Source organism: Macaca nemestrina, chromosome 3 (genome assembly GCF_043159975.1).
Source record: "Macaca nemestrina isolate mMacNem1 chromosome 3, mMacNem.hap1, whole genome shotgun sequence".
Classification (NCBI taxonomy): Eukaryota; Metazoa; Chordata; class Mammalia; order Primates; family Cercopithecidae; genus Macaca; species Macaca nemestrina.
This window is the reverse complement of record NC_092127.1, coordinates 84,317,182-84,338,716: the sequence shown is the minus strand read 5'-3', so window position 1 is coordinate 84,338,716 and position 21,535 is coordinate 84,317,182. Positions and strand designations below refer to the sequence as shown.

The window sequence follows — 21,535 nt, the reverse complement described above, 5'->3', positions numbered from 1 at the left end:
TAGATGACATGATTGCCTAGGTAAAAGCATTCTATAGAATCAACAACAACAAAAAAATTCCTGGAATTAAAACGTGAGCATTGAAATTTCACAAGATACAAAGTCAATATACAAAAGTCAACTGATATCCTACATATAAAAATAAACAATTGAAATTATACATGGAAGAAGGTACTAACTACTAACATCAGAAACAAACAGGTAGATTTATTTTACAGAATTTATTATAAAATATAAAAATACTATAAAGAGCTTACAACAAATTGAAACTGGAACTAAAAATTTCCAACAATATCAAAGACAGGTAAGAATCAGACAATGTAATAGTTATTTCTTCAAAGCTGTTTAAGAAAAATAGTACCATCCATATAAACTAGTCTAAAACACACAAGTAAAAGTTCTCTAATTATTTTTTAAGGCTAATGAAAGCTCGATACTAAAACTTGACTAGTTCATTATAAGAACGGAAAATTACAAGTCAATATATTTTATAAATAGAATGCAATGTTTGTGAAATTATGAACAAATAAAATTCAAATGTATATGCTTTAAAAACTATATTACAACAAACTTGAACTTACTCTAGAAAGCGAGGTTTCTTTAATATTATAAAATTAAAGTAATTCATCACATTAGCAAAATAAAAAGGGAAATTCTACAAAGACCTCAAAAGATGCAGGAAAAGCATTGGAAATGATTAAAGACCATAATTAAATTATCTCAGAAAATTATGATTAGAAGAAAAGTTTCTTATCTGATAGAAGGTATCTATAACATAATATCTACAATAAACATTATATTTAATGCTATAGTATTAAAAGTTTTCATCATGGGACTGGGAATAAGATAAGAATGTACTGTATTACCATTTGTATTCATTACCATTTTGAAGGTTTCTACTAGTACAATATGGCAAAAAAACAAAAAAAAAGTAAAAGAAGGACGGGACAGGGAGAGAGATACAGAGAGAGAAAAAAGAGAACAAGAGAAGAGGAAGAACAAGGAGAAGAGAGATGAAGAGAGATGGAAAAGTGACAGGAGATGGGGAGAAGGAGGTAAGGAAAGAAAAAGGAAGGAAGAAAGTAGAAGAATGGTAAATAAAGAAATAAAACTTTTATTTATGGTTTACATGTTTATACATTTAAAATTCCAAAGTAAATACAGATAACTTACTAAAAGCAGTACAACCTAAGCAATGTCTTTGCACAGATGAACAGTATTTAAAAAGCAAATGTATTTATATGTACCACCAATTAGAGATAAAACTAAAAACTCACATTTAAAAAAGCATAATAAATAAAATATGTAGGAAATGACAAAGTATGTAAAAGTTCTAAACATGCAAATCAATAAGTTATTGTGAGAAGCATTAAAGAGACCTGAAAAAACTGAGATGTTACCAATATACCAAGTTTTAGACTGGAAGACTCAGTATTCAAAAGATTTCAATTTTCTGCAAATTGGCTTATGTGTTTAATGCAATTCCTGTAAAAATTCTAGCAAGTATTTTGTGTTGTTTATATTTTTGTAAAAATGGGCAATCAGATTTTAGGACTAATGGAATGCAAAGAGTCTCAAGAAGCCAAGCTATTCTAAAAAGAACAAAATTTGAAGACATTACATAAATTAAGAGAGTATGGCATTGGCACTTGAATAGACAATTAAATCAGGGCAAAAGAGAGTCCAACAGCAGATTGTCACCACTACTAACAATTGACTTAGGGCAAAGGTGACACAATGCTGTGGAGAAAGGAGGGCTTTTCAAAAAAATAATAATGAGTTAATTGCATATTCAGAAGAAAAAATGATTCTTAACACAGAGTTCACTCTACACTCAAAAATCACTTCCAGATGGATTATAGATCAAAATTTACATGAGATAAAACATAGCTTCTGGAAGATAACATAAGAGAATATCTTCATAATTTTGCAGTGAAGATTTCTTCAACAGACCACAAAATGTACTAATCATTAGAAAAAAATATTGATAAGTTGGATTACATTACAATTCATGGATTACAGAAGACTAAAAAATTATATAGAATTATGTAAAACTATATTAAAATTTAAAAAATCCTAATTTCATCAAAGACAATACTCTTCAAAGGCAAACAAATAAGGGAAAGAAAATATTTGCAATACATACAACATATATATGTTATGTATGTGTGTGTTTGTGTGCGTGTGTTTATCACTCTTACAAGTTAATAAAAGATGACAGGCAACACAATTTTAAAAATAGGCAAGACTTGAAAAGACAGATCACTAAATAAAATACTCAAATGACTATTAAATATCTGAGTTGTTGCAACTTATTAATCACCAGGAAAATGCAATTTAAATTCACAATGTGTTGATACTGTTCTGTTTGTTGACATGGGTGGTGATTATAAATTTGTCCATTTTGTAAAAAATTATTAAAATACATTTATGATTTGTACACTCCATGTATTATACTTAAATAGAAATGTTTATTCATACAAGGGATAAGTGAGTTTGGGAGTTGGGGGGATTTGACTGGTAAATATGGAAGAAAAAATGTTGATAGTATTTACCCTCATATTTTCCACATGATTTCCTTTTCTCATCTCTGTCTCTTTTCTTCTCATCACATAATCACATTGTAAGTGTTTCAGTAGAAGAAGTGTGGTGATGGTGTTAGGATTAGGGATGGAAAAAGCAAAATTAAGGTTATTCCCTTCTCCGTTGTATTAGTCTATTCTCACACTGCTATGAAGAAATACCCGAGACTGGGTAATTCAAAAACAAAAGAGGTTTAATTGACTCACAGTTCCACATGGCTGGGGAGGTCTCAGGAAACTCACAATCACAGTGGAAGGCACCTCTTCACAGGGTGGCGAGAGAGAATGAGTGCGGAGTGAAGAGGGAAGCCCCTTACAAAACCATCAGATCTTGTGAGAACTCACTATCACGAGAACAGCATGGGGGAAACTGCCCCCATGATTCAATTATCTCCACCTGGCCCTGCCTTTGACATGTGGAGATGATTACAATTCAAGATGAGATTTGGGTGGGAGCACAGAGCAAAGTCATGTCACCCACCCATTTCCTCCTGTTTTAATTCTGTGTTCCATTCTGCATAATGAATACTTTAGCAGAAGGAAATGGAGGAGAGTAGGAGTTTCAAGTGAGAAGATCAAACTTTCCTCTTATTCTCCCCAGTCTTGATAAATTAGTCCTGCTGCTAGATTAACACTGGAAGAGGGTGCTTGAGGAGTCACGGTCAGTTATAGGGTCAACTGTTGTGAAGGGGAAGAGTCAGAAAATAACTGATGGTGACAATAAGTAGGGAAATGAAACACCAGTGAATATTCCAGGCTGTATCTAATGGAAACGGAATAGCTGAACAGTGGAGATCATGGTCATTAGAGATAGACCAGCATTGAAATTCTATTACTGTCTGACTTTGAGCAACTTACTTATTCCCCAAATTCTCAATTTTCCCATCTGCAGTATGTATGAAATACCAATGCCTATTTCAATTAAGTTGTAATGATTAAATAAAAATAATGTACATAAAATGCTTATGGATACCTGATATAGTTTGGCTCTGTGTCCCCACCCAAATCTCATGTCCAAATGTAATCCCCATGTGTCAGGGGAGGGGCCAGGTGGAAGGTGATTAGATCATAGTGGCACATTTCCCCTTACTGTTTCATGAATAGTGAGCTCCCAGGAGATCTGATGGTTTTAAAGTGTATGACATGTCCCCCTTCACTCTCTCTCTCTCTCTCCTGCCACCATGTGAAAAAGGTCCTTACTTGCCCTTCACCTTCAGCCCTGATGGTAAATTACCTAAGTCCTCCAAGTGTCATACTTCCTGTTAATCCTGTGGAACTGTGAGTAAATTAAACCTCTTTTCTGCATAAATCACCCAGTTTCAGGTAGTTCTTTATAGCAGTGTGAAAATGGACTAATACCTGATGCAGAATAGGCACTAAAAATATGTTAACTGGGAAAATTATGATAGTGATAGAGTGTTTCAGAATCTCACATCAACAGTCTTTTATGACCTTTTTAGGTTGAATAGCCCTGAGATCAACAATGTCACTGGTTGAAGAGGGCTGTCCATTTCATGTGATAGAGGGCTCTTTAGGCGGCTTCTATACTCATTAGGTTCACAAAATGAGAACTGTTCCAGATGACTAGTAATAAGACATTTTCACTGATGGCAGTTGATGTTTCTCCTTTCTGACACATCAAAGTCTATCAAAAACTGAATCCCTTGCAGTCTGACATCACTCCATATGCTGCAAAATGTCTTATACTAACTTTAATTTTTTAGGCACCTAGTATTGAGCACCTATTATCTATCTGACACTGCTTACACTGATAATTTAAAATTAATAGATACATTTGGTATTCTCTGTTAAAGGAGAAAAACAAAAAGATGAACATAACATTGGAGGATAAGTGTTATGACAGACAAAACCTGGCAGGTTATGGAAACACAGAAAGAGAATGTCCAAACCAGAATAACTGAAATGGGCAGAAGGATGATAAGTAAGGATGCCTGGAGAATGTGATGGGTAGTTGAGTTTTAACAGGTGAGCAGGAATTAGCCAAATTAGAAACCCGGTTTCACCGGGTTAGCCAGGATGGTCTCGATCTGACCTCATGATCCACTCACCTTGGCCTCCCAAAATGCTGGAATCACAGGCATAAGCCACCACGCCCAGTCACTTCTTTCTGATATTGTCTTGTTCTGTGACTCTGTATTTAATGGATATTCATCAAGAATGAAAAGGCAACTTCATTGTGTAAAAGTCTGAATGATTTTACGTGCAAAAACTGTAGACTACAGCCTATCTTACATGCATTCCAGGATTAGGTAAAACTCATTCAGAAAATAATAAGCCTTATTCTATTTAAACACCATTCAGCTGGAATAATTCTTGCCTGATTTTAAAATCTGAACACCCAAATACTCACTAAAATTTTAGTGGGTTTACCCAGATAAATAAATCTCTTTATAAATACCTGCTTTTTGAGATCCTTTTCTTCAGGACTTTATTTTTTATTAAACTCAAAATTACATGAGAAGAATAATTCCACAACATGAAATAAGAACTATGCACAATTTATTAGGAATGATAATACATCTGGCTGGATTTTCAAAACTACAAGCAATATCCAGAGTGATTCTGGTATTTACTTCCAGGCCATTCACATTAGATAACTGGTATCTCAAAATTAGTCTTGTCTGAATGTTCATATTCTGAGTCTATAATCTATATGTGTGTGCCATGCCAATTTGTATTAAATGGTGCCTAATTTCAGTATCTCTACTAGAAAGGCTCAAACTTCAGATTTCACCAACAGTCTTTCTATGGTCCTATAGTTTTATGCTGATATCTATGTGATACTGAAATTTAAGGTGTACTTTGTTTCAATATGCTCTGCAAAATGCCAACCATGGTTGCTTATTTCTTGGGGATGACATTCCTTGTGCGTTCTCCAATCTGTACTTTGGTGTTGTATATGTGTTCACACAAGTACCTAAATTTTTGGCAGAGAGAAGGCACCAGATTGTCAATAAAGCACCTGAAAATAGCTTTTCACTATGAAAAATGTTGGACTCTATGCTTCTTATAACACTATCAAAGATACTCATTTCACTACCATTTCATCTTAGTCCAAACCCTACCATGTAATAATTCAAGATTTTAATGTTTAGATTTTTGTGCCCCCTATAAACAGAATTCACTAGATATTTATAAGCTCTGTATTTACTAATTGAAGATAAAGTAAATACCATATCTTACAAGAAAATTATACAAGCCAATACTTAATATGTAATTTGCAGCGTAGCTCGATGAATCTAATATGTGGTTTCGTATAGTTTTACTTGGGCAACTTTGAGAACAATGAATGTGCATGGAATGTTCATTGAAGACTTTGATTTTTAAAAATTCTATTAATAAAATCTATGAACCATATTGTCCTCGCCCCAATCTATATTTTGACTGTCAAAATCTCTTTCCTACCTGATCACATATAAGTTTATAGACAGAGAAAGGAAAGTGTTTTCTTTGTTTTAAGAAAAAGAAAAGAAGAGGTACTTTTTAACACTTAGAATCCCACTAGCCTGGTCAAAAATAATTTTCTTTTTTTTTTTTTTTTTTTTTTTTTTTGAGACGGAGTCTCGCTCTGTCGCCCAGGCTGGAGTGCAGTGGCCGGATCTCAGCTCACTGCAAGCTCCGCCTCCCGGGTTCACGCCATTCTCCTGCCTCAGCCTCCCGAGTAGCTGGGACTACAGGCGCCCGCCACCTCGCCCGGCTAAGTTTTTGTATTTTTAGTAGAGACGGGGTTTCACTGTGTTAGCCAGGATGGTCTCGATCTCCTGACCTCGTGATCCGCCCGTCTCGGCCTCCCAAAGTGCTGGGATTACAGGCTTGAGCCACCGCGCCCGGCCCAAAAATAATTTTCATTGTTTACTTTTATTGCCCTCATCAATAGATCCAATTGTATTTCTGTTTAACCCCTTTATTTTTTGAATTCACTTTTACCTTTCTGATCTCATCTTTGCTTATTTCATTCAGGTTTTTAAGAATTACTTTACCTCTCTATGCTTATAAAACTTCTAAGGACTTCTAACTGGCAATTGTGTAATATCAAAGCCAATTGTCTCTAGTTAGACAATTTTAAATATGTGCAGTGATAGTTGTTACCCATAACAAAATTTTAAGATTAATCACATTAGGGTCTGTTAAAAAATGCAAATGTCATAATAATTTAGTTATATGCTCTCTTTTTTTATGTGGTTCTGTTTTTTGGGGAATACATATTTTATATAGCTTAAATTCCTTACTTATGAGCATAAACCAGAATAAAATAAAGGAGTGGATATAAATCTAGATAGTTGCTCTTTTAATTCAGGGTAAAGGGCTGCTTTCATGTCACCTCAGGCAGGGAGCAAAGCTACTCCATGAAAATTGATCCATAGCCATCCTTCTACCCTGACCATTAACACTAAGGTGGGTTCAGGGAAGGATCAGAACACGTCTGTGTTTTGCTTTCAAGTCACAAACTTTGCCATTTTATAGCTACAGAGGCAATCAGTACAACTGTGCAGAACTTCTGGAAGATTGGCACAAAGCATTTTAAAAATCACTTTCTAGTCTATATTAAATTCTTCAAAAATACTTATGAAGAAACAGGAAGTAACTAACTTTCTTTACCTTTGTGAGAATTGGCTCGTGAGAAAAGGTAATATATGAAACTTGTAGTGTTTTTAAAATCTTCATACTGTAGCCAAAAAAAAAAAAAACTTAATAGATAAACAAACTTTCCTAGTAATTTAATTTTTACTTTAGGGTTTCTTTAACTCTTAAAACTTCTTTATTAACAGTAAATTTTCTTTATTTTATTCTTTTCTTAATTTTCTATGACTAGTCTTTTTTATTCCAACTCCAAGCTTGTACAACAACTCAGCAAATGTCTTGGGGTGAATGCCTGAACCCAAGGCCTCTTTACTCTTGGGGCCAAGTCTGTCTGACAGATTCTGGAATTACTGATTGTCAGGCTGATTTCTCTTCCCATCTCCACACTTGGTCTGTCCTGCCTTGCACAGAGGCATGTAGACACCCCAGTATACTTGTCTAGACTCTGCTCACACCTATGGTAATAACTATTCCTCAGGCCAAGGTGTGCGGTACATGCTGGACCCAGTCTTGGAAAAAGAGGTACTGTAGGACCTAGAAGCAGGCTTGGGTGATTTGAGTGTGGGATTCTAGATTTCTGTGTGTCATGGCATCTGATCATAAAATCAGTGGGCAGGTCCTGGGTGAGTGCATCCTCTTGGCCCCATGGACTCCTGACCCATTGAAGAGGTGAGGTCCTGGAGAGCCAGGGTAGGCCCCTCTAAGTTCAGGGCTTAAAGCTGGGTCTCGGTTTTCCAGGTTAAAAGTTATTATTGTGGAGAAGCCATCTAGATACATGTGAGGAAATAATAGATATTATATAAACAGGATTATTCCCAGCCATGAACCAGCCCATGTTTAATTAAAAATGTGGAATTGAAAAGTAAATATGTTTTATAATGAACCCCAAGCTAAAGAAAACAAAATTATAACAAAGAATCAAAGAAGGAAGTGAGTTTTTTCATGTCAATGAAAATACTCTGAGAATACTAGGCTAGTAATCACTCATTCCATGAATGTTTTATAGGTACCTGTTATGTCTCCAATGCTGTACTATGTGCAAGGAACACATCAATGAAAGGAAATGACAACATATCTGTCCTCATGCAGTTTATGTTCTTCATTACATAACAGTATATCGAGAGACAAACAATAAAAAAGTATGCAGAAAGTTATCATGTATATAATTGGCATAGTAACTAGAAATATTTATAAGGTGAATAAATAAAATAAGCAGTGGAAGATGAGCGTTGCAGGCAGGGATGAGTAGTGCCAAGTTTCTGTGGTGGAAAATGGCTTTTCATGGGACAATATGAGATGAGGTTGAAGAAAAGACTATTCAGCACCTTGTAGACTATGATAAGGATTTTAATTTTATTCCAGGAGAAATAAGAAGTCCTTAAAAGGTTTTCAGCAGGAAAGTTTCAGATATAATGTACATTTTTTGAGAGATGGCTATATTAGTTAGCTTGGGATGCCATAACATAAAACTGTAAACTGGGTGGTGTAACCGGAAACATATTTTTCTCATATTCTGAAAGCTTGGAATTCTGAGATCAGGGTGTCAACATGGTCAGATTCTGGTGAGGAGGACTGTCTCCCAGGTTGCAGACGGCCATCCCTTCACTCTCAGTGTGTTTTTTCATGGCAGATACGAGAGAGAGACAGAAAAAGAGACAGTGGAGACAGCGCACAAGAGCGCTTTGGTGTGTTTTCTTATAAAAACACTGATCTCATCATGAAGGCTCCACCTTTATGACTTCATTTATTATAATTAACTCCCAAAGTCTCCATCTCCAAATACTATCCCATTGGGAATTAGGGCTTCAACATATGAATGGGGGGGGACACACACCTTCAGTCCATACCAGTCGCTGGTTGCTGTGTGGAGAGAGGTACAAGTGGCAGGAAGGAGACCAGAAAGAAGGCTATTGTGTTCCAAGAGTAATGACAGTAAAGAATGTTATCACACAGCACAAGTTACTCGAGAGTCTAACTAAGACAACATAAAATGCTTTTGGATATTTCCATCTGATAGCCATATTTTAAAAATCACCTTGAACATTTTGCAATTCTCAAGCATTATGTTTATGTACTATTTGTGCAGATAAAAAGTGGATGTGGGAGGAAAAGGCCAAGAGCAGGTCAGTCTTCCTTTTCAGTCCCTGCCCGTATAACGTGTCAGAAAGTGTGACAATATTAAATGGATGGGAATAAGAGAGTGGAGTGGATTTAAATCCAGCTTCTATGTAAAGATTTTCTGGGATCCTAATATCAACCCCACCTAAAATGTTTGCTTCAGGACACAGATTTCAGCCAAATAACAGACCAAGCTAGGATGAAAATATGGGGACGCTAAGTCAAATTCCTTACTCTTTTGCTGCCACCCTACCTCCCCCCGCTATCTTTCTTCCCCACCTTCCTGTATTTGCTCTGAATCTGTGTTGTTGCCCTCTTCTTGCTCAGCTCACTGATTCAACTTTACTGGACCCCAGCTGTTTGCAAAGCACTATTGCCTTTTCCTGAAATTCTCTCCTAGGTTCTCAGACACTTGTTTAAATTGTTAAATTGGGTATTAATTCAACTAGGGGTAAGGAGCGGGGGAAGACCACAAGCCGCCTCATTTCAGCAGTTCCCTGATAGCTTTCCCAACTCCAAAAAGTCAGTTTCAACCAAGTGTGCTACTACATGTGCAAAAAAGCAATGCTACGGCGGCTATCTGAGAGTATGACAGTGAAAAAAATATATACTATTTCCAGTCACTGAGTAAAATAATTATTAAAGTGTACACCATAGCTGCTGTAGACAGTTATGTACTATGGGGAATGCAGCAATAAATGAACTGGTGTCTGCATTTATGCCCCTATGCCCTGACAACATGGCCTCATTAATTCAAGGAGGCCCTATTAAAAGGGTGGCAAGTGGTTTGCAACCTTGTTTTCTCACCCATTAACTACAGCACCCTGACCACAAGATGGCCTTTTTTATGTATTATTACATAATGCCAGTCTGATTTTCCCAAACATAGCTCGCACAGTATAACAAAAAACCACTTGGCTTTGGCCAAACGAGGCTCAGCTGCCTGCAGCCCAAGTGACACGCCCTCCTGTCACTAGAGAGTTATGATCTAGTTGAGAAACGAAAAATGAAATAACCACTGAACAATTCCAGACAATGTAAAAATAATCTCTATTGAATTCAACTGTGAAAAGGACATCCCAAGCGAACTCTTATTCATACTAGCTCAAGAATACTGTGTTACTCAAGTTTCAACAATTCGGACTGATTCATTTCTCAAGCTGTCTCCATTGTTTTTCTCCTGAAGAAAGTCTATAAAGATGCTGCAAGTAAAGCCCGTAAGAAAGCTGTAGAGCTGAATTCCATTCCTCCTGGGCTGCTCTTCCAAAAACAGCCTTCATTAACCATGGATAAGTAACATGGAGGCATCAGGCTTAGAGAGCAAACCTTTGAAATTAGATATTATCATTGCCAATAAATCTATTTGGCAACTTAACCCCTAATATAACACCCACTAAAAGATGATATAGGTATATATGTAAATAGAGATATAGATACATAGATATGCATTAGATATAGTGACTACTACATGCAAAGTTCTGATGCTCTATCAGTGAATAAAAGAGGTGAGGGGAAATAGTCATTAAATAAATATGCAATTTATTATATGATCACTATTATGATATGTGCTTTGAAGAAGAAATTAAGTGCTTTGAAAACTTATAATGAGGCTTTGACCTAGTCTTGGAGACCTGAATTGGCTGTTAGGATTCGGTTTTAGCACTAATAATAATAAATAAACTTGCCCTCTTTTACTTAGAAGTGGTCTGGCTTCCCTGCTAGGTAGTGACTCTGCTAAACTCTACACAGGCCACAGAAGAACTTTGTTCATATTTCGCAAGTTCCACAGTCCATCTTCTGAAAAACTACATGACAGTGATCTCAGGAGGAAAGATAACCAGGACCAAGGTCCTCATACCTAATCTCTTTAGTTTACCTGTCTCAGCAGGACCAGCGCTGCCCTCCCAGTTATCCATCAGGATGAGGACACTTATCTCTATACAGTTCTATATATGCCCTTAAATCTGACCAAGTTCTACCTCCCCTCCACACCACTCTAAATTCTTGTTTTGTGGCTTTTGAAACTCATAGTCTGCTTGCAGCTAACCCTTTTATCTCTGTCTTTTTTCTGGTCATTCTTGTTACCTTTGGGCTCTCACTGAAACTTGGCCCTCCCCAAGGTCACAGCTTCCCCTGAAGCCTTCTCAAGTGGTTGCTCTTTTCTCAACCATACCTTATGTCTTGCTGGTACTTGCCCTTCCTTGCTAATTTCTATATGCTTCCTAATAAATACATACTCATGCACACACATACACACACTGAAAATACTCCCCTGTCTGATGACACTACCAGTTGACAGCAACTAACATTTACATAGGTTGAACATCCCTTATCTCATCCTAAGGACCAGAAGTGTTTCCTATTTCAGATTTTTTCAGATTTTGGAATATTTGCATATACATGCCTGTTGTTCACTCGATCTGAAAATTCAAGCATGGCAGGGCTCAAAATGATTACCTTGTTCCAGGCACCGATCTGACTTAATATACACAAAAACACTGAGTTACATATGTTCCTATCCTTATTCTACTGATGCACTTGAGGTACTGGGACATTGGATGAAATATTCACAGTTAAACAGCTAGGAGGTGTTAGAGTGGGGATTTGTACCCTGGAAGTGTGGCTCCAGAGTTCATCTTCTTAAAGACTATGTCATATTTGCCTCCCATCACTTGCTGGCCTGTGATGCAGTGATGATCTTAGTTCTGTGTATTAGTCTGTTTTCATGCTGCTGATAAAGACATACCCAAGACAAAAGAAAGAGGTTTATTGGACTTATAGTTCCACATGGTGGGAAGGCCTCACAATCATGGCAGAAGGTGAAAGGCACATCTCACATGGTGGCAGACAAGAGAAGAGAGCTTGTGCAGGGAAACTCCCCTTTTTAAAAACCATCAGATCTTGTACTACTTACTCACTACCATGAGGATAGCACAGGAAAGACCTGCCGCTATGATTCAGTTACCTCCCACCAGGTCCCTTACACAACACATGGGAATTCAAGATGAGATCTGGGTGGGGACACAGTCAAACCATGTCATTCCACTCCTGGCCCCTCCCAAATCGCATGTCCTCACATTTCAAAAACCAATCATGCCTTCCTAACAGTACCCAAAGTCTTAACTCATTTCTGCATTAACTCAAAAGTCCACAGTCCAAAATATCATCTGAGACAAGGCAAGTCTCTTCCACCTATGAGCCTGTAAAATCAAAAGCAAGTTAGTTACTTCCTAGATACAATGGGATTATAGGCATTGAGTAAATACAGCCATTCCAAATAGGAGAAATTGGCCAAAACAAAGGGGCTACAGGCCCCATGAAAGTCTGAAATCCAGCAGGACAGTCAAATCTTTCAAAGTTCCAAAATGATTTCCTTTGACTCCATGTCTCACATCCAGGTAACACTGATGCAAAAGGTGAGTTCCCATGGTCTTGGGCAGTTCCACCCCTGTGGTTTGTTAGGGTACGACCTCTGTCTTGACTGCTTTCATGGGCTGGCATTGAGTGTCTGCAGCTTTTCCAGGCACAAAATGCAACTGTCAGTGGATATACCATTCTGGGGTCTGGAGGATGATGGCCTTCTTCTCACAGCTCTACTAGGAAGTACCCCAGTAGGGACTCTGTGTAGGGGCTCCAACCCCACATTTCCTTTTCACACTGTCCTAGCAGAGGTTCTCCCTGAGAACCCTGCCCCTGCAGCAAACTTGTGCCTAGACATCCAGGCATTTCCATACATCCTCGGAAATCTAGGTGGAGGTTCCCAAACTCCAATTCTTGACTTCTGTGCACTGGCAGGCTCAACACCACATGGAAGCTGCCAAGGCTTGAGGCTTGGACCCTCTGAAGCCACAACCTGAGCTCTATGTTGGCACCTTTCAGCCATGGCTGGAGCGGCTGGGGCACAGGGCACAGGGCACCAAGTCCTTAGGCTGCAGACAGCACAGGGACCATGGGCCCAGTCCACGAAACCACTTGTGCCTCCTAGGCCTCTAGGCCTATGACGGAAGGGGCTACCTTGAAGAACTCTGATATGCCCTGGAGACATTTTGCCCACTGTCTTTGGGATTAACTTTCAGTTCCTCATTATTTATGCAAATTTCTGCAGCCAGCTTGGATTTCTCCTCAGAAAATGGGATTTTCTTTTCTTCGCATTGTCAGGCTGCAAATTTTCCAAATATTTATACCCTGCTTCCCTTATAAAAACTGAAGCCTTTAACAACACCCAAGTTACCTCTTGAATGCTTTGCTGCTTAGAAATTTCTTCCACCAAATATCCTAAATCATCTGTCTCAAGTTCAAAGGTCCACACGTCTCTAGGGCAGGGGCAAAATGCTGTCAGTTTCTTTGCTATAACATAATAAGAGTCACCTTTGCTCCAGTTCCCAACAAGTTCCTCATTTCCATCTGAGACCACCTCAGACTGGATTTCATTATCCATGTCATTATCAGCATTTTGGTCAAAGCCATTCAACAAGTTTCTAAGGAGTTCTACACTTTCCCACATTTTCCTATCTTCTTCTGAGCCCTCCAAACTATTCCAAACTCTGCCTGTTACACAGATCCAAAGTTGCTTCGCCCTTTTTTTGGGCATCTTTTCAGCAGCACTCCACTCTACTGGTGCCAATTTACTGTATTAGTCTGCTTTCCTGCTGCTGATAAAGACATACCCAAGACTGGGCAATTTACACACACACACACACACACACACACACACACACACACACAGAGGTTTACTGGTGTTCCACGTGGCTGGGGAGTCCTCACAATAATGGTGGAAGGTGAAAGGCACATCTCACATGGTGGCAGACAAGAGAAAAGAGCTTGTGCAGGAGAAATTCCCCTTTTTAAAAACCATCCTATCTCATGAGGCTTATTCACTATCATGAGAACAGCATGGGAAAGACCTGCCCCCATGATTCAGTTACCTACCACCAGGTCCCTCCCACAAGACTTGGAAATTCAAGATGAGATTTGGATAGGGATACAGTCAAACCATATCACTCTGAAACCATGGTTTTTCCCTCTGTTACTGGTCCTGTGATCAACCTTGGTGACTTCAATAGATGGGGAGAAAATTCAACACGTAGGCCTCGTGGTTCCTTAATGCCATTCCCCCAATCATGCACTCTCCTGGATGTCCTCTTGATCTTGTCATTGCCAATAGCTGTTCCATCTCCCAAATCCCACTCTCAAATACTCAAATAACACCTTTCATGCTTCCACTTATAGACTCTAGCACCTCCACTCCTACGATTGTTCTACCACACCATACTTCGTTTCTTCCTCACTCACTTGCATTCCATGCCTGATTACAATCATGTCCTTGCACTCTCCTCTTTCCTTTTCCTTTTCTTTCTCAATCCTTCTTTCTTGACAGGATTCTAATCCAGGTTGAATCTAGCTCTTCACCTACACTCATAATTCTGCGCAGCTGAACATGAAGTGAAAATGAAGTCATGATAATTTTAAATTTATAAAAGCAAACGTCAGCACCACCTAGTAACTCTACCTTTTACTAATCAGTTATCTTTCCTAGTCTACAACATAACTGAATTTTACTTACTTTCCTTTCTCTACAAACCTGAAACATCACATATTTAATCTTGTATAAGTGATAATTTTGCCTAATATTGTCTGAGCAAATATAAATCAGTGACCATCCTCATCCTTCCACCTTCAAACTTCCAACCTACCTGCATTCATGAATTTTTACTCTGTCTCTCCTCCCTTCAAAAGGGATGGTATTCCAAGCCCATTTCCAAAATCGTTGTTTTAAAAATTTCACAATATAATTAACTTTACTATGTAGAAATCCAGCAATGTATTACAAAAATGTAAACAAAGAAAACCAAATGAACCTATATCAATTTTTTTTGAGGTTTTTTTTTCTAGCTTCAGTACTGTTTTTCTCTCAGGATGTATCCCTGTGGTTTTATTTTGCTTTTCCCCAAAGTAATTGTGCACCTATCAACACGATTGATTGTGGAAATAAGTAATAGATGTAGCATCATCACTTTCTTATTGGATTCTCATAATGAATTCAGCATTTCTCAGCATATTGAGCTTCTAAATTATTAATCTTATACATAGTCCAAAAACACATTCATAACATAGAACATATACTATAGAGAAAACAAACTATACTCTGGTGTCCAGTGTTTGTGACAACACAAACCAGAAGAGAAAAGCTTGAACTGTTTGCATATCACCAACACAAAAAGATGAAAAAACATTTAAATGTAAGAGCAACTTAAGCAAACTTTTATCTGCTTATCTCCTAGATAGTTTGATATAAACAATATCAAATAATTTATTTCAATTTTCTGTCCAATTCTTTTTTTCTATTTATTTTTGGTTTTTATTTTTTATTTCAATAGGTTTTTTTGTATGAGTGGTGTTTGGTTACATGAATAAGTTCTTTGGTGGTGATTTAGTGTACACCATACCCAGTGTGAAGTCTTGTATCCCTCACGCCCCTCCCACCCTTCCCCCCAAGCCTACAAAGTCAATTGTATCATTCTTATACCTTTGCATCCTCATAGCTTAGCTCCCACTTATGAGAACATATGATGTTTGGTATTTTATTCCAAAAACCAAACATCACATGTTCTCACTCAAAAGTGAAGAGTTACTTCACTTAGAATAATAGTCCGCGGTTCCATTCAGGTTGCTGCAAATGCCTTTGTTTTGTTCCTTTTTATGGCTAAGCAGTATTCCATGGTGTATATACATACACATTTTCTTTATCCACTCGTTAATGGATGGGCATTTGGGCTGGTTCCATATTTTTGCAAATTGTGCTGCTATAAACATGTGTATGCAAGTGTCTTTTTCATATAATGACTTATTTTCCTCTGGGTAGATACCCAGGAGTGGGATTGTTGGATCAAATGGTAGACCTACTATTAGTTCTTTAAGAATCACCATACTGTTTTCCACAGTGGTTGTACTAGTTTACATTCCCCCCAGCAGTGTAACAGTGTTCCCTTTCCACTCCATCCACACCAACATCTATTTTTTTTTTATTTTTTGATTATTGCCATTTTTGCAGGAGTAAGGTGGTATCACCTTGTGGTTTTGATTTATATTTCCCTGATAATTAGTGATGTTGAGCATTTTTTCATATGTTTGTTGGTCATTCATATGTTTTTTTGAGAATTGTTTATTCATGTCCTTAGCCCACTTTTTGATGGGATTTGTTTTTTTCTTGCTGATTTGTTTGACCTCCTTGTAGATTCTGGACATTAGTCCTTTGTCAGATGCATAGTTTGCTAAAATTTTCTCCCAGTCTGTGGGTTGGTTGTCTTTTTACTCTGCTGATTATTTCTTTTGCTGTGCAACAGCCTTTAGTTTAATTAAGTCCCACCTATTTATCTTTGTTGTTGTTGCATTTGCTTTTGGGTATTTGGTAAAGTCTTTGCCTAAGTCAATGTCTAGAAGGGTTTTTCTGATGTTATCTTCTAGAATTTTTAGCTTTCAGATCTTGGATTTAACTCTTTGATCCATCTTGAGTTGATTTTTATGTAAGGTGGAAGATGAGGATCCAGTTTTATTCTTCTTCATGTGACTTGCCAATTATCCCAGCACCATTTGTTGAATAGAGTGTTCTTTCCTCACTTTATGTTTTTGTTTGCTTTCTCAAAGATGAGTTGGCTATAAGTATTTGGGTTTATTTCTGGGTTCTCTATTCTGTTCCATTGGTCTTTGTGCCTAGTTTTATACCAGTACCATGTTGTTTCGTGACTATGGCCTTGTAGTACAGTTTGAAATCAGGTAATATGATGCCTCCAGATTTATTCTTTTTGCTTAGTCTTGCTTTGGTTATGTATGCTCCTTTTTGGTTTCACATGAATTTTAAGATAGTTTTCTCTAGTTCTGTGAAGAATGATGATGGTATTTTGATTGGAATTGCATTGAATTTGTAGATGACTTTTGGCAATATGGTCACTTTCACAATATTGATTCTACACATCCACTATGTGTTTTCATTGTTTGTGTCATCTATTATTTCTTTCAACAGGGTTTTGTAGTTTTTCTTGTAGAGGGCTGTCACCTCCTTGGTAGGGTATATTCCTAAGTATTTTATTTTTTATTTTTTACAGCAATTGTAAAAGGGGTTAAGTCCTTGATTTGATTCTCAGCATGGTCACTATTGGTGTATAGCATTGCTACTGATTTGTGTACATGAATTTTGTATCCTGAAACTTTACTGAATTCATTTATCAGTTGTAGGAGCTTTTGGGATGAGTTTTTAGGGTTTTCTAGGTATACAATCATATCCTTCGGCAAACAGCAATAGTTTGGCTTCCTCATTACTGATTTGGATGTCCTTTATTTCTTACTTTTGTCTGATTGCTCTGCCTAGGATTTCGAGTATTATGTTGAATAGAAGTGGTGAAAGTGGGCATCCTTTCCAGTTTTCCAGTTCTCAGAGGGAATGCTTTCAACTTTTCCCCATCTAGTATAATACTTACTGTGGGTTTTTCATAGATGGCTTTTATTACCTTGAAGTATGTACCTTCCGTGTCAATTTTGCTGAGGGTTTGAATCATAAAGGGATCTGGATTCTGTCAAATGTCTTTTCTGTGTCTATTGAGATGATCATGTCATTTTTGTTTTTAATTCTGTTTATATGATGTATCACATTTATTGACTTGCATATGTTAAAACATCCCTGTATCCCTGGTATTAAACCCACTTGATCATGATGGACTATCTTTTTGATATGTTGTTAGATTCATTTAGCTAATATTTTATTGAGGATTTTTGCATCTATATTCATATTCATCAGGGATATTGGCCTGTGGTTTTATTTTTGTTATGTGCTTTCCTGGTTTTGGTATTACAGTGATACTAAATTCATAGAATGATTTAAGGAGTATTTCCTCTTTCTCTATCTTTTGGAATAGTGTCAATAGGATTGGTACCAATTCTCCTTTAAATGTCTGATAGAATTCAGCTGTGAATTCGTCTGATCTTGGATTTTTTTTTTTTTTTTGGCATTTTTTAGTTACCATTTCCATCTGACTGCTTTTTATTGGTCTGTTCAGAGTTTCTATTTCTTGCTAGTTTAATCTAGGAGGATTGTATATTTCCAGGAATTTATCCATCTCCTCTAGGCTTTCTAGTTTGTGTGTGTAAAGGTGTTCATAGTAGCCTTGAATGGTCTTTTTTATTTCTGCAGTATTGGTTGTAATGTCTCTCATTTCATTTCTAATTCAGCTTATTTGGATCTTCTCTCTTCTTTTCTTGGCTAATCTCACTAATGGTCTATCAATTTTGTTTATCTTTTCAAAGAAGCAGCTTTTTGTTTCATTTATCTTTTGTATTGTTTTTGCTTCAATTTCATTTAGTTCTGCTCAGATCTTTGTTGTTTCTTTTCTTTGCTGGGTTTGGGATTGGTTTGTTCTTGTTTCTCTAGTTCCTTGAGTTGTGATGTTAGATTGTTTATTTGTGCTCTTTCAGACCTTTTGATGTAGGCATTTAATGCTATGAACTTACCTCTTACACCATGTTTGCTGTATCCCAGAGGTTTTGATAGGTTGTATCACTATTATTGTTCAAAGAATTTTCTAATTTCTATCTGGATTTCATTGTTGACCAGTGATCATTCAGGAGCAGGTTATTTAATTTCCATGTATTTGCATAGTTTTGTGGATTCCTTTTAAAGTTGATTTTCACTGTGGTCTGAGAAGTATTTGATATAATTTTGGTTTTCTAAAATGTATTGAGACTTGTTTTATGGCCTATTATATAGTCTATCTTGGAGAATGTTCCATGTGCTGATGAAAATAACATATATTCTGCAGTTGTTGGGTAGAATGTTCTGTAAATATCTGTTAAGTCCATTTGTTGTAGGGTATAGTGTAAGTCCAATGCTTCTTTGTTGACTTTCTGTCTTGATGACCTATCTACTCCTGTCAGTGGAATAGACCCCAGTGTCTATTTTTCCCATCTTTCTATCTATAGGTACCCCATGTTTAGCTTCCACTTATAAGTGAGAACATGTTGTATTTGATGTTCTGTTCCTGCATTAATTTGGTTAGGATAACGGCCTCCAACTGCATCCACATTGCTGCCATGAACATGGTTTCATTCTTTTTTCTGGCTGTCTAGTATTCCATGGTGTATACGTGCCACATTTTCTTTATCGAATCCACCATTGATAGGTACCTTGGTTGATTCCATGTCTCTGCTATTGTGAATAGTGCTGCGATGAACATACAAATACATGTGTTTTAATGGTAGAATGTTTTATTTTCCTTTGAGTATATACCCAGTAATGGGATTGCTGGGTCAAATGGTAGTTCTATTTTAAGTTCGTGAGAAATCTTCAAACTTCTTTCCACAGTGCCTGAACTAATTTATTTTTCCACCAACAGTATATGTGCATTCCCTTTTCTTTGTAGCTTTATCGACATCTGTCATTTTTTGGCTTTTCAATCATGGTGATTCTGACTGGTGTGAGATAGTATACCATCAGGATTTTGATTTGCATTTCTCTGATCATTAGTGATGCTGAGCATTTTTAAAAGTGTTTATTGTCTGCTTGTATGTCTTCTTTTGAGAACTGTCTGTTCATGTTCTTTGCCCACCTTTTAAAGGGGGTATTAGATTTTGCTCGTTGCATTACGTTTCTTATAGATTCTAGTTATTAGACCTTTGTTGGATTCATAGTTTGTGAATATTTTCTCCCATTCTGTAGGTTGTCTGTTCACTCTGTTGATGATAGTTTCTTTTGCTGTGTAGAAACACTTTAGTTTAATTAAGTCCCATATGTCAACTTTTCTTTTTGTTGCAATTGCTCTTTTTAAAATAATTTCAACTTTTTTTTTAGGTTGAGGGAGTACATATGCTGGTTTGTTACATGAAACTACCCATGTCTTGACATCATCACTCACACAGGGATTACTTTAATCACTTCCTAGCAAGCCTCTTGATCCTCCAATTCATGCTATGCTTACTGCCAATATACATTTCCCTAAACATTGCTTATGTTAGTCTCTGCTCGAAAACAATCCAGATCTCCCTGCTTAAAATTCTGTGCAATGTAAATTTATTTGCTTAATTTTTAAGACATGTCAGAATGCCTATCCGTGTTTCCCACAAACTCTTTTGCCTAATAAGGTCAGTGTCTTCATGGCTATTTAAAAATCTGTTGCTTCTGAACATTTTCAAGTATTTTCCCGTCACCTAAGCAGCAGTTTTCATCTCTGCTTCCTTTTAAGTTTCAGTCTATCCTTGAAGGCTAAGACCTACTCTCTCCATATTAACTTCCCAATCTGCATTTTTTTTTCTTCTCCCCTCTATGGTCCTGTAGCACTCATGGCATGTTCCACATAGATCAACACATGTCCACAAAAGTATTCAAAAGCTCATTCATTTTATCTTGGTTTTTCCAGCATTACCTCCTAGGAGGCAGGAACTGCATTTCACACAGGCTCCACGGCACTCGCACAGTAATGAACATATAATGGGAATTTATTAGATAGACACTCAGAAGGTTTATGAACCCCCTTTTTGCCTATTTATATTTTCTAAAAAATAAATACATAATTAATATAAAATATTTACCTTTCATTTATTTCAGTAAAATATTACATACATGTATAGTATGAAATAGGTTTATAACCTCTATTTAAGAAATGTTTCCAGGACTCTCAAAACAAACTAATAAGCACTTAGAATGATACTTTTATTTCTTCTCACTTTCTTTTCTTTTCTATACAGAGAACCTTGGCAATATCCTGAATTTAGTACTAAAAGCAAAAGATAAGGAAGATGTTATGTGGCCTCTGTATAACAGAGACTGTTCTATACTGAAAACTTATGATATACTTTCCACCTTAGACAAAGCCAGACAGGTAAGATTTTCTTTATCATAGTGTTTAGCACAAGCTGGGGAATATAACTGCTCAATAAATTCTTGTTAAGTGATTGAATTTTTGATAATTCACTCAATAGAACCTTCCATTTCTGAAATATGCACATAATATCTTCAGGAATTAGACCTGAGTAGCATTTCCCAAGGCAATCCCTCATTCTAACTTTGAGAAGGAATGTGATTAATTTGAAGCTGCTATTCTAATTTTTCATTTTTAGATTTTTACTATTATCTTCTTTTAGGTTTTTACTATTATCTTGAGAAATAGCAGGCCAAGATCCTTACTTCCATACTACCAGCCATTTCTCTTGGGTAGCAAAACACTTTAGAGCTGTAGAAACAGTATTAG

General features: G+C 36.8%; 1 protein-coding gene and 1 long non-coding RNA gene across 4 annotated transcripts in view; one reads left to right on the top strand and one right to left on the bottom strand.

Moving 5' to 3' along the window:
- The window catches only part of LOC105486313 (uncharacterized), a 384,056-nt gene that overhangs the window by 161,695 nt on the left and 200,826 nt on the right, over positions 1-21,535 (bottom strand). The gene's annotated exons all lie outside the window — the stretch shown is intronic.
- LOC105486311 (uncharacterized) overlaps positions 1-21,535 on the top strand; it is a 237,332-nt gene that overhangs the window by 167,861 nt on the left and 47,936 nt on the right. The window contains exons 6-7 of one of the 3 annotated variants that reach the window (XM_071093232.1): positions 893-1,055; positions 21,033-21,166. The exons of 1 other annotated variant lie outside the window; for it this stretch is intronic. In XM_071093232.1, coding sequence (XP_070949333.1) covers positions 893-1,055; positions 21,033-21,166 — 297 coding nt within the window. The remainder of the gene's footprint in view (positions 1-892; positions 1,056-21,032; positions 21,167-21,535) is intronic. One more of the 3 variants, XR_011621125.1, reaches the window with a different exon arrangement.